This window comes from Budorcas taxicolor, chromosome 15 (assembly GCF_023091745.1).
Source record: "Budorcas taxicolor isolate Tak-1 chromosome 15, Takin1.1, whole genome shotgun sequence".
Lineage (NCBI taxonomy): Eukaryota > Metazoa > Chordata > Mammalia > Artiodactyla > Bovidae > Budorcas > Budorcas taxicolor.
In genome coordinates, this window is record NC_068924.1 from 4,883,735 (window position 1) to 4,897,014 (window position 13,280).

General features: G+C 37.8%; 1 protein-coding gene across 1 annotated transcript in view; it reads right to left on the reverse strand.

Annotated features, from left to right (window-relative positions):
* The window catches only part of DYNC2H1 (dynein cytoplasmic 2 heavy chain 1), a 376,760-nt gene that overhangs the window by 283,964 nt on the left and 79,516 nt on the right, over nt 1-13,280 (reverse strand). The window contains exons 37-41 of the mRNA XM_052652274.1: nt 12,739-12,938; nt 11,676-11,940; nt 9,715-9,922; nt 6,176-6,305; nt 2,513-2,668 (exon numbers count right to left, since the gene is read on the reverse strand). Coding sequence (XP_052508234.1) covers nt 2,513-2,668; nt 6,176-6,305; nt 9,715-9,922; nt 11,676-11,940; nt 12,739-12,938 — 959 coding nt within the window. The remainder of the gene's footprint in view (nt 1-2,512; nt 2,669-6,175; nt 6,306-9,714; nt 9,923-11,675; nt 11,941-12,738; nt 12,939-13,280) is intronic.

Genomic DNA, 13,280 nt, shown 5'->3' on the forward strand with positions numbered 1-13,280 from the left:
CAGCCATGAAATTAAAAGATGCTTACTCCTTGGAAGGAAAGTTATGACCAATCTAGATAGCATATTCAAAAGCAGAGACATTATTTTGCCGACTAAGGTCCGTCTAGTCAAGGTTATGGTTTTTCTACTGGTCACGTATGGATGTGAGGGTTGGACTGTGAAGAAGGCTGAGCACTGAAGAATTGATGCTTTTGAACTGTGGTGTTGGAAAAGACTCTTGAGAGTCCCTTGGACTGCAAGGAGATCCAACCAATCCATTCTGAAGGAGATCAGTCCTGGGTGTTCTTTGGAAGGAATGATGCTAAAGCTGCAACTCCAGTACTTTGGCCACCTCATGCAAAGAGCTGACTCATTGGGAAAGACTTTGATGCTGGGAGGGATTGTGAGCAGGAGGAGAAGGGGACGACAGAGGATGAGATGGCTGGATAGCATCACGACTCGATGGACGTGAGTCTGAGTGAACTCCAGGAGTTGGTGATGGACAGGGAGGCCTGGCGTGCTCTGGTTCATGGGGTTGCAAAGAGTCGGACACGACTGAGCGACTAAACTGAACTGAACTGAACCTATGTACTTATACAGATGGTCCCCAACTTACAATGGCTTTACTTATGATTTTCCATGTTTACAACAGGGAAAAAGTGATATGCATTCAGTAAAAACCATACTTTGAATTTTGATCTTTTCCCAGACTAGTGATATGAGGTATGATACCGTCCTATGATGCTGGGAAGCAGCAGTGAGTGGAAGCAAACTGCAGCTCATAGGCAGCCACACAATCACCAGGGTAAACAACCGATATACTTAAAACCACACTGTCTTTCACTTTCTGCATAGTAGTTGAGAAATTACACACTATTCAACACTTTATTATAAAGTAAACCTTGTGTTAGATGATTTGCCCAACAGTAGGCTAACATTCTGAGCACTTTGAGACAGACTGTATTAAGTCATGACATTTGATAGGTTAGAGGAGGTAAATACATTTTCAACTTAGGATATTTTCAACTTATTATGAGTTTATCTGGCTGTAATCCCATCATAGTTCAAAGAAAATCTGTATATAAATATATTCATGCATGCTCAGTGTCTGTCGTGTCTGACTCTTTACGACCCCATGTACTGTGGCCCACCAAGTTCCTCTGTCTGGGGGCTTTTTCAGGAAGGAATACTGGAGTGGGTTGCCATTTCCTCCTCCAGGGGATCTTCCTCATTCAGGTATGGAACCCTCATCTCCCACATCTCCTGCATTGGCAGGCAGATTCTCTATCACTGAACCACCTGAGAAGTCCATACTAAACAGAGTATAAGCCTTCTCAATCTATAACTTTATTCACATTTGACAGGCCAAAGTGCAAATGTGGAAGCAGCAGATTTCAAAACATGCAGTCAGAGAGCTAGCAACTCTGAGGTTTGAGGCTTCTCAGAAGTGACAGTGGCAGTGAGAGAGACAGACTTAGGAGCTTCCTACTCTACCTGGAGCATGTCAGTTTGCTCTGTTTTACTAAATATTGTGCTTCTAAGAATAATTTCTTTTGAGAAAGAATCCCACCACTTAATCTTATTAAACAATGGTTTAAGAGAATCAAATAATACATAGTATTTTGGCTTCATAAATTTTAATTCTCTTTCTCAAAAAAAAAAAAAAAAAAGAGTCCTTCCTATGAAGTCAAATTGGTCCACTTTTTTTTTAACTTTTTATTTTATATTGGGGTATAGCCAATTAACAATGCTATGATGGTTTCAGGTGAACAGTGAAATGATTCAGCCCTATATATAGATATACCCATTCTCTCTCAAACTCCACTCCAATCAAGGCTGAAAATTAGTCTACTTTTAAAGACAGGTACAGCAGCCAACATTGCTGTTTATTACTTGTTTACAAGTGCACTTTATATTGATCATCTCATTTAGTCACATTTAACATCCCTCTGAAGAACCATTTCACTATAAGACTGTCATTGTTTAATCACTAAGTCATATCTGACTCTTCTGAGACTCCATGGACTGTAGCCCACTAGGTTCCTCTGTCCACAGGATATCCCCAGCAAGAATACTGGAGTGGGTTTCCATTTCCTTCACCAGAGGTTCTTCCCAATCCAGGGATCCAACTAGTTTCTCCCGCATTGGCAGGCAGTTTCTTTACCATTGAGTCACCAGGGAAGCCAAATATAAATGTATTATTATTGTATTAAACGTGTAACTTCCAAATGCTATATCCAGGTCTTCCCAGGTGGCACTAGCAGTAAAGAACCCACCTGCCAATGCAGGTAGAGGTAAGAGACGCAGGTTCAATCCCTGGGTTGAGATGATCCCCTGGAGGAGGTCATGGCAACCCACTCCAGTATTCTTGGCTGGAGAATCCCACAGAGGAGCCTGGCAGACCACCACCAACGGGTTGCACAAAGTCAGACACAACTGAAGCGACTTATTAGAACGCATGCATGCACACACCCAGGGTCAATGAAAATTAACAAAAAATGTTGACTAAACATAGGCTTTAAATGTGTACTACCTCTTTGGTGAATTCCAGACGTGACTTCAAGTTCAGATTTCCACCAAGACCCCTTATGAGATTAATAATAAATTGATCATGATCTCTGCATCCATGTAGATGTGACAATCCATTCATCACAGTTCCAACCAAACTTGTTTCTACCACATAGTCATTCTGTTGATTAAAATCCATATTACAGACAAAGGGAAAATATTAACAAGCAAATTAACACCATACACAGATTGTTTACTCATCTTTTCAAGGATCACATTTAAATTTATCCCACTACTCCAAGTTGTAGAAAATTTAGATTTCAACTTATACATAAACATTGAAAATAAACAGTAATAATAAAAATACAATTATGTATTTCTAGCCGTAAGTGTGAGTCCTCAAACAGACACACAGTTTGTTTACTTCCTAAACCTGAAAAAATTTTTTTAAAAAGGTAAATCAATGAATATCAGTCTAAACATAACACTTCCTCATTTCTTCTTGATAATTAAAAAACAAGATAAGACACCTCAACTACAGAGTAGCCCCTGCTCACCACAACTAGAAAAAGCCCATACACAGCAACAAAGAAACAGCACAGCCAAAAATAAAAATAAATTAACTAATTTTAAAAAAAAGAAGCTAGAGGCAAAGGCTAGATTAATGGTTCTGGACCAAAAAACGTTAGTAAAGGCAGCTTAAAAACAATTTGGAGCTTTTCCTCTATACAGAATTTTAAAATGAAACTTTTGGACTCAGGTGGTATACATTATTGAGATCCATGGGCCTCTGGGGCCCTGTGTAGTTAACAGGGAAAACCAGTAATAGTTAGAATCTGTATGTAGTGCTAGGTAGCTTTTTTTAAAGGGAGAATTAAACAGAGCACTTGTTTTAATTGGAGAAGGTGATGGCACCCCACTCCAGTACTCTTGCCTGAAAACTCCCATGGAGGGAGGAGCCTGGTGGGCTGCAGTCCATGGGGTCGCCAAGAGTCAAACACGACTGAGCGACTTCCCTTTCACTTTTCACTTTCATGCATTAGAGAAGGAAATGGCAACCCACTCCAGTGTTCTTCCCTGGAGAATCCCAGGGACGGGGGAGCCTGGTGGGCTGCCGTCTATGGGATCGCACAGAGTCAGACACAACTGAAGTGACTTAGCAGCAGCAGCAGCAGCAGCTTGTTTTAATGGAAGTCAACTCTAACAGACATACTATGCTATGTTAAGTCGCTTCTGTCATGTCCAACTCTTTACAACCCCATGGACTGTAACCTTCCAGGCTCCTCTGTCCATCGGATTTTCCAAGCAAGAATACTGGAGTGGGTTGCCATTTCCCTCTCCAGAAGTCTAGTAGAGGAAATGGTTAATTCACTGTGGTAGAAGTTATAGAGCAGAAAAAGAGAGTGTTTTGAGAAAGGATAACTCAGGCTGAGGACTCAAGGTGTCCTTAAGGAAGATGACAATTGCTAATATTTGAAGAGTGAGACCTATCTGGCATACAGAGAACTCAGCATATGCAAAGGTAAGCAATGGGCACACTTAAGGAATTAAAAGAAGCATATGCCTGAACAAGCAAAGGCAGAGTGATTCAAGACAGAGAGGCAGGCAAGGGCCAGAGTATGTGGAACTGCACAGGCCATGATAAGGAGTGCAAATTGTATCTTCAGTGCCTTTAAACTCTAAGAGAATAAAATGACTAAATCTACATTTTAAAAAATCTCTCTGCCTGCATAATAAATAATTTTCAAAGAACAGAAATAGGATGGGAAAAGGGGGGAAAACAGAAGGAGATGGATAGAAATCCAGCACCTTAGGCCATACTGAGTCCTAAGCTTTAAAGGCAAGATAAAGGAAAAGGAAACTGACATATTTTCCTCTAGATTGTCTAATTTGCTAAATATAAGAAAGTAAAGCTCTACTTATAAATAAAATCAACACTTGACTAGAGCATTCATTATGGTATATCTCTCAGAATCTCAACATGGTAAACAAAGCACAGAATCAAGAAAGAAGGAACACTCAACACATAAACTCTCACACAACAACAACGACCTGAGAATAGAATCGCTTTATTTTCTAACTAAATCTTTGGTTATCCACTCTACAGTTTAAAAATATTATCCTGTCATCGTGTCTGTGTCACAAATCCTAAATAGGGGAGAGTCAAAGAGTCAATGCATTCTATGCAGCGCTACATCTCTCATTCCAACACTTGACAGCATGCCAGCTGATGACTTCAAGGCACCCGCCCTGGAAAGCATGGTTAGGTTTGTTTGTTTTATACTCACAAAATAACAACACACCTACTGAAAAGGTGCTGCATAGGCATCAGTTATTTAACTAAGCTCATATATTCATTTTTCTAAGTTGTTTTTTCTTTTTTGATGTGGACCATTTTTAAAGTCTTTATTGAATTTGTTAAAATACTGCTTCTGTTTTATGTTTTTTGGCCATGAGGCATGTGGGATCTTACGTGGCTTCCCAAGCAGGAATCGAAAGTATACTCCTTGCACTGGAAGGTGAAGTCTCAACCACAGGACTGTCAGGGAAGTCGCAAGCTTGTATACTCTTATTCACCACACTGTTATTACCAAACTTTGCTTCTGGGGATACAATAAGGAGTATAACAGGCTTAATCTTTGCCCTCAAGGTGCCTGCAGTTGCATGAAAGCAATTATAGTTGAAAGGCGTAGTACATTGCTGCAGAAGCACAAGGAGGCAGACAGCTCAGACTGAGGGCTGGGGGAGTGGCTCTTCCCTGAAGTCTCCAGGGAAACCTATCTCATTTGCGTCATTTTGCCCAAGTCCCTAGTCCTCCACCATTCATCTTTACAAAGTCAGGAAAGAAAAAAGTTTAGAAAACTAAAGTGAAATTGCCATTTCTCTATATGATTTGCCCAACCCTGAAGTATTAACCTCTAAATTAAGTTCATATCAACAATCATCTTTATAAAAACTCATTGCTATTTATTTTCTCTATTTTTATGTTTATTTTTTATACAATGACATGAGAGAAATCAAAATTTGAAAAGATCATGTAAGTACACAAATATTGTCTTCTTTGCATGCTAAACTTCTATTCATGTTTCAAATTCAAAATTGTATGTCATCTTTAAAACTCTCCTAGAAGGCAGCAATTCTCTCTTCATCCTGTTATACTGTGATTATCTTTTCCCATGTCAGTTTCCACTGTGACACAAACCCTTCTCAGTGAAAGGGACTGTCTTATTAATGTTCACCTGGCAAAGTTTCATCAAGGACATCTATTTGAAAAGCAATAAATTTTTGCTAAATAAACAAATGTTTCAATAATATTATAAATAACTCATCATGTTTCTCCACTTTAATACTGTCATTATATTTAGCATGATATATAGGCAAGTATTTGTTGACATAGTAAAATGGGGCAGAAAGATCATTTTGCTAGTAAAACTTCAAAAGGCATGCCAGTTTTCAAGATTTTTAGATAAGTGTTGCAAGGTATCATGGATGGAAGAATTAAAGTATTTTCAGATGTAACACGATAGAAGTTATACCATGAAATACAGTGGGAGAGCAGTGAAGACATCTACCCTTCACTACACCCCCACATTCTGTCAGAACGCCACTAGAAGGCGGTTGAATGTAACCAACAGTCAGTCATTATACTTTCTGCCTAAATAATTATGAAATATTATAATTATCTTACCTGTTTTAGAACCCATTGTAATGCCTTTTCAAAATAATCCCCAATCCAGTTTTCAAGATTATTCCTATATGTAGGAGGCTGATTCCTCAACCAAGATTTTATCAGAGAATTAAGATCTGTCTCTTCATCACTGAAACATATTAACAAACATTAAAAATTGTTTAGTTTCCTTTGTTGTGCAGAAACTTTTAATTTTAATTAGATCCCATTTGTTTATTTTTGCTTTGATTTCCACTATTCTGGGAGGTGGATCATAGAGGATCCTGCTGTGATTTATGTCGGAGAGTGTTTTGCCTATGTTCTCCTCTAGGAGTTTTATAGTTTCTGGTCTTACATTTAGATCTTTAATCCATTTTATTTTTGTGAATGGTGTTAGAAAGTGTTCTAGTTTCATTCTTTTACAAGTGGTTGACCAGTTTTCCCAGCACCACTTGTTAAAGTGATTGTCATTAATCCATTGTATATTCTTGCATTCTTTGTCGAAGATAAGGTGTCCATAGGTGAAAAGTCTACAAGCAATAAACGCTGGAGAGGGTGTGGAGAAAAGGGAATCCTCTTACACTGTTGGTGGGAATGCAAACTAGTACAACCACTATGGAGAACAGTGTGGCGATTCCTTAAAAAACTGCAAATAGACCTGCATTATGACCCAGCAATCCCACTGCTGGGCATACACACCGAGGAAACCAGAACTGAAAGAGACGCGTGTACCCCAGTGTTCATCGCAGTACTGTTTATAATAGCCAGGACATGGAAGCAACCTAGATGCCCATCAGCAGGCGAATGGATAAGAAAGCTGTGGTACATATACACAATGGAGTATTACTTAGCCATCAAAAAGAATACATTTGAATCAGAACAGACTTTTTGACTCTGTGGGAGAGGGCGAGGGCTGAATGATTTGGGAGAATGGCATTGAAACATGTATAATATCATATAAGAAATGAATCGCCAGTCTAGGTTCAATGCAGGATACAGGATGCTTGGGGCTGGTGCACTGGGATAACCCAGAGGGATGGTATGGGGAGGGAGGGGCGAGGGGGGTTCAGGAGTGGGAACTTATGTACACCCATGGCAGATTCATGTTGATGTATGGCAAAACCAATACAGTATTGTAAAGTAAAAAAAAAAAAATTAAATTAAATTTAAAAAAAAAAAGAATACATTTGAATCAGTTCTAATGAGGTGGATGAAACTGGAGCCGATTATACAGAGTGAAGTAAGCCAGAAAGAAAAACACCAATACAGTATACTAACACATATATATGGAACTTAGAAAGATGGTAATGATAACCCTGTATGCGAGACAGCAAAAGAGACACAGATGTAAAGAACAGACTTTTGGACTCTGTGGGAGAGGGAGAGGGTGGGATGATTTGAGAGAATGGCATTGAAACATGTATACTATCACATAAGAAATGAATTGCCAGTCTAGGTTCGATACAGGATACAGGATGCTTGGGGCTGGTGCACTGGGATGACCCAGAGAGATGATATACGGAGGGTGGTGGGAGGGGGGTTCAGGGTTGGGAACTCATGTACACCTGTGGTGGATTCATGTCAATGTATGGCAAAACCAATACAGTATTGTAAAGTAAAAAAATTTAAAAAAATAATACACTATAAGACCAAAAAATTGTTTAGGAGTAAATCATAAATTTACTTTCAAAATAAATTTCTGCTCCAATAAACATTATTCTACATATGCACTCTATCTGCTAGTATACAAGAGTTCATTTTTTAGTTACTTCTGTATATGTAAGTGTGTATACACTACTTCTACTTATATAAGCACATATAAGTGTGTGTACATATATAATGTTATTTTCTATAAAACAAACCAAATAAACCTCACCTCTATCATTGTAAGTATAAATTAAAGAAGAATTACACATCTACAAGTTAGCCACAAAGTGATCTAAACCATTTCTACCCAAAGTGGGGTCTATAGAATCCCAAGTACCATCCTAGACCTAATGAAGCAAAATCTCTGCTTTAACAATATCCCTAGGTGATTCAAATGCACATTAGACAAGCTGCACTGCATCTTAATGCAGATCTTTAAAAATACTTTTTCTTTTTCTCTATCTCCAAAAAAGCTGACCACCTAAATTCCCATGCCACTACTGAAACTTGAAAATCATGCTAAAGTAAAATCTCATTTTTTTTAGCAAAGCACTTAATTATTTGAGTAACATCCAATGTTTGAAATTATATATAATATTGACATCTTATTCAAAATTACATGTTGCTGCTGCTGCTAAGTCGCTTCAGTTGTGTCTGACTCTGTGCGACCCCACAGACGGCAGCCCACCAGGCTCCCCCATCCCTGGGATTCTCCAGGCAAGAACACTGGAGTGGGTTGCCACTTCCTTCTCCACTGCGTGAAAGTGAAGTCACTCAGTTGTATCCAACTCTTAGCGACCTCTTGGACTGCAGCCTACCAGGCTCCTCCACTCATGGGATTTTCCAGGCCAGAGTACTGAAGTGGGTTGCCATTGCCTTCTCTGAATTACATGTTACGCATTTATAAAAATCATAGTAAAAACAACTTGTAGACGAATAACTTTAGAAGTTACAAGGACCGACAATTCTGTCATTTCTCCTGTCCTCTACCAGTGCTTCACAGTAACACGAGTAAATACTGAGTCCTTGAATATCTCCTCCCACATTTCTATCCAGTTTAATAAGGAAAAGAAATAAAAGATCAAAGGTAAATATGTAAATTACATTGGATACACTCAAAACAGACAAAGGAAAGCTGCTAAACTCTTTTCAGCATAAAGTCTTTGTTGTCAGTGGTGGTTTAGTGGCTAAGTCATGCCTGACTCTTGCAAACCACAGACTACAGCCCACCAGGTTCCTCCGTCCATGAGATTTTCCAGGCCAGAGTACTGGAGTGGTGTGCCATTGCCTTCAGCTATAAATTACTAGCCTCCAGCTCATAAGTAGTATGTTCACTTCTCTGAACTCATTCACAATATTTAAAGAAAAGTTATAGAAAAAAGAAAAAACAAATATTAATACTTGCTGTTTCATTTATGCAAACAAAAAATAATTATTTAGTAATTGTGATACCACTATTGCTGCTGCTGCTAAGTCACTTCAGTCGTGTCCAACCCTGTGTGAACCCAGAAACAGCAGCCCACGAGGCTCCTCCATCCCTGGGATTCCCCAGGCAAGAACACTGGAGTGGATTGCCATTTCCTTCTCCAATGCATGCATGCTAAGTGGCTTCAGTCGTCTCCAACTCTGTGCAACCCCATGGACAGCAGCCCACCAAGCTCCTCTGTCCATAGGATTCTCTAGGCAAGAATACTGGAGTGTGTTGCCATGTCCTTCTCCTGTGATACCACTATACTGCTGAAATAATTCAACTAAATAAACAGGAACTCTGAATGAATAAAAACGTAACAAAGAAGTTAATAAACAATGAAAAAAAATATTCACATATTACTCATGTATCACTTATGTCACTTAGCTATGAAACAAAATAATAACTGAAAATATTCTAACACAAGGTATACAAGTGCACTTACCTAAGAAAGATCATTCCCATTCTAGATATTGTAGCTGGTGAGGCACAACTTAAATCGTGAGTTTCAAATACGAAGTTAACATTTTGGCCAAACTGAATCCTTTCTCCACTGGGCATAGTGAGTAGTCGATTATCATCCAGAACAGAATTCAGAGATTCTATCCATTCAGGATCAATATCACCATCACAGATTATCCATGAGCTAACATCTATTTTCAAACAAAAATCAGAGAGAGCAAAATAAACGTAAGGATAATAATATTTAAAAATAAAGAATAAAAAAAATTTATTATTCTTTAGAAGCAATTTTCATATTACTTTATATTTCTGAAGCCAAATATAAAGAACAAAGAGTTGAACAAGTTGAAGTTTTTCATGTGAATTTATACTACAAATGTGTGGAGAACCCATAGGCAATCCTGGCTCAGCTGGACAAAGACCCAATGATATACTCCATGGTAAAGGCTGAGTGACTGAACTGAACTGAACTGAAGGTTCTATTTATTTAATGAACATACAGAACTGAAATCTCAATAAAAGAAAACATGGTTTGCAAGACCTTCAGTTCAGTTTAGTCACTCAGTTGTGTCCAGCTCTTTGCGACCCCATGAACCACAGCACGCCAGGCCTCCCTGTCCATCATTAACTCCCGGAGTTCACCCAAACCTATGTCCATTGAGTCGGTGATGCCATCCAGCCATCTCATCCTCTGTCATCCCCTTCTCCTCCCCTCAAACTTTTCCAGCATCAGGGTCTTTTCAAATGAGTCGGCTCTTGGCATCAGGTGGCCAAAGTATTGGAGTTTCAGTTTCAACATCAGTCCTTCCAATGAACACCCAGGACTGATCTCCTTTAGGATAGACTGGTTGGATCTCTTCACAGTCCAAGGGACTCTCAAGAGTCTTCTCCAACACCACAGTTCAAAAGCATCAATTCTTCAGCGATCAGCTTTCTTTATATTCCAACTCTCACATCCATATATGACTACTGGAAAAACCATAGCCTTGACTAGACAGATCTTTGTTTGCAAAGTAATGTCTCTGCTTTTTACTATGCTGTCTAGGTTGGTCACAACTTTCCTTGCAAGGAATAAGCATCTTTTAATTTCATGGCTGCAATCACCATCTGCAGTGATTCTGAGCCCCAAAAAATAAAAGTCAGCCACTGTTTCCCCATCTATTTGCCATCAAGTGATGGGACTGGATGCCATGATCTTAGTTTTCTGAATGTTGAGCTTTAAGTAAGACCTAGGTATTTCTATTTCCACAAGCTTGTGAGATATTCTTTACATTTTGTCTTCCACCATGTCATTAGAATGTATGAATGCTTTCTATGTAATAGTGTTTTAAGAAAATATGAGAAAGCTACACTTCAGTGTTCCACATGAGAAGTAAAAAATACACCACTGTCAAATCTCTTTTATATATAAAAGGGTAACTTCAAAGGGGAGAAGCAGTGAGCAAGTTGTTAAATTGTGACCTAACAAAAAGTAGGGAGTATTCTTAGATTAGGACTAAAAATTCTGTTAAATACCAAGCCAAAAATTTAGACCAGAGGCTTACAATCATATGACTTAAATTTTCAAAATTCTTGAAAGTGCTGTATTCAAAGTGGTAAGTTTGTGTACACACACAAATTTTAATCCCAAATAAAAATTTGTCAATTTGCTTATTTATGAGGCATTACAATATCAATTAAGCAAAGATTTTATATTTATTCAATAGATCAATCTAGTTATGAACTACAATTTACCCAGATTGCTTGGAAGTTTCTATTATAATAAAAGTTTTGCTATAGAGTACAGATAAAAACAATAACATGTCTTTTACTCCAAAGTGAAATATCAATGTAGATCACGATACAGCAGGTTATGGTCATGCATAAGATTCAAAAAAGACAGAATTACAGACAAGTTCTAACATCCTCTAAAATAAATCAATGAGTCACACAACAGAGACCAACCTTGAGGTTCTCGAACTACTTGACGAGCACTATTTGTCAAAACGCCATCAGACCATTCCCTTGTATCCATGTCAATATGGCCTAGTAACTGATGTCTAGGCATAGCTTTGGGATTCATGGTATACTGTTTTACCACTTTGCCAGTTTTACAAAGTGCTGCCCTTAACATTCTCCAAAGAGTAGATTTTCCAGCACCACTTGGGCCAACAATAACAACTCCCATCCTCTGGCGTAACTGTTCATATAATTCTAAAGCCTTCTTGATCTAGTAGAAAAGAAATATATTCACATATGATTTACCACGTACAATCATACACAATTTCACTTTCAATCTGTAACAGTTGTTCTATTTCCAACATATTTCAAACCTTTTATTTCTTCAATGGAAGATAAAGCCGTAAATAAAAGAATCATGAAATAAATCTGAACACACAACATGATCTTTAATTTCATATTTCTTTAAAAGAAGCAAGTTATCAAATGTTCACGGTTGTCTTCCCTCATTTATTCATTCAAACAAAATATATTCAATATTTTATTCACTTTGCCAATTCATTCATTCATTTACAACCTGTCTCTCTCCAAAAAAAAAAAAAAAATTCTGAGGAAAAGGTATTCATTTTGAACATTCATTTTTGCTTCATAAAAAGACCTACTAAAGTGAAGTTCTCCTAAGATACTGTCAAAGTTTAAATCATACATAATCAACTATCAAAAATCCATATGATAGATCTATTGATATTAGCGCCAGACTCCATTATAGGCACTGGGAATAAAACAGTAAAATAGACATGGATCCCACTTTTCGTGGAGACAGCTATCTGGTGGGAGAGAATCAATATTAATCATCCAATTGAACATTAAAATGTATATATTACAAAGGTAAAGAAAGCACACAGCTAGGGGATCTAATTTAGATTCGAAAATTAGGGAAGGCTTCAAAGAGTGAGGAAGATTTAAACTGAAAGATGAAAGATAAGCTGAAAAATAAAGGGTAAAGGTAGTTAATAAAAATTAACCAGGAGAAAGGATCAATATATTATGAAGTATTCTCGACAGTTACCTGATTGGATATGATTTCATAATTGGCCTCCTCAAAGACCTGCTTTAGTGCAGCACTCAGTTCATCATATTCTACTTCTTTAAAGTCGATTCCAGGAAACACATCTTTAATCAGTGCATCAAACCGAGTGCAATCAGCAAATGTAAACTTTGACATTGTATTAAGTCTCAGTGCTTGTACCACAATATGACTTTCATTAACTAGAAAAAAAGTTTCATTTTAAAACTAGTTATGAATCTAATGACTGTAAAGTTTTTAAGTGCCTTGATATGCACTATTAGTAAATAACTTACATACTAGAATTTAGTAACATTTATGGCATATGCTATTATGTTAATTAGCCAGCTTACTCAACTATCTTTTAACTGCTGAAAAACAAGTATTACTGAGTTATGAACACTTTTCCATAAAATCTGAATTCCAGGGTACCCAGACTTTAATTAATAAAAACAAAAACAGACTGAGAGACTGTCACAGAGCAGAGTACACCAAGGAGACATGGCAACTTAACGCAACACGGCACCCTAGAGTCAACCTTGGAA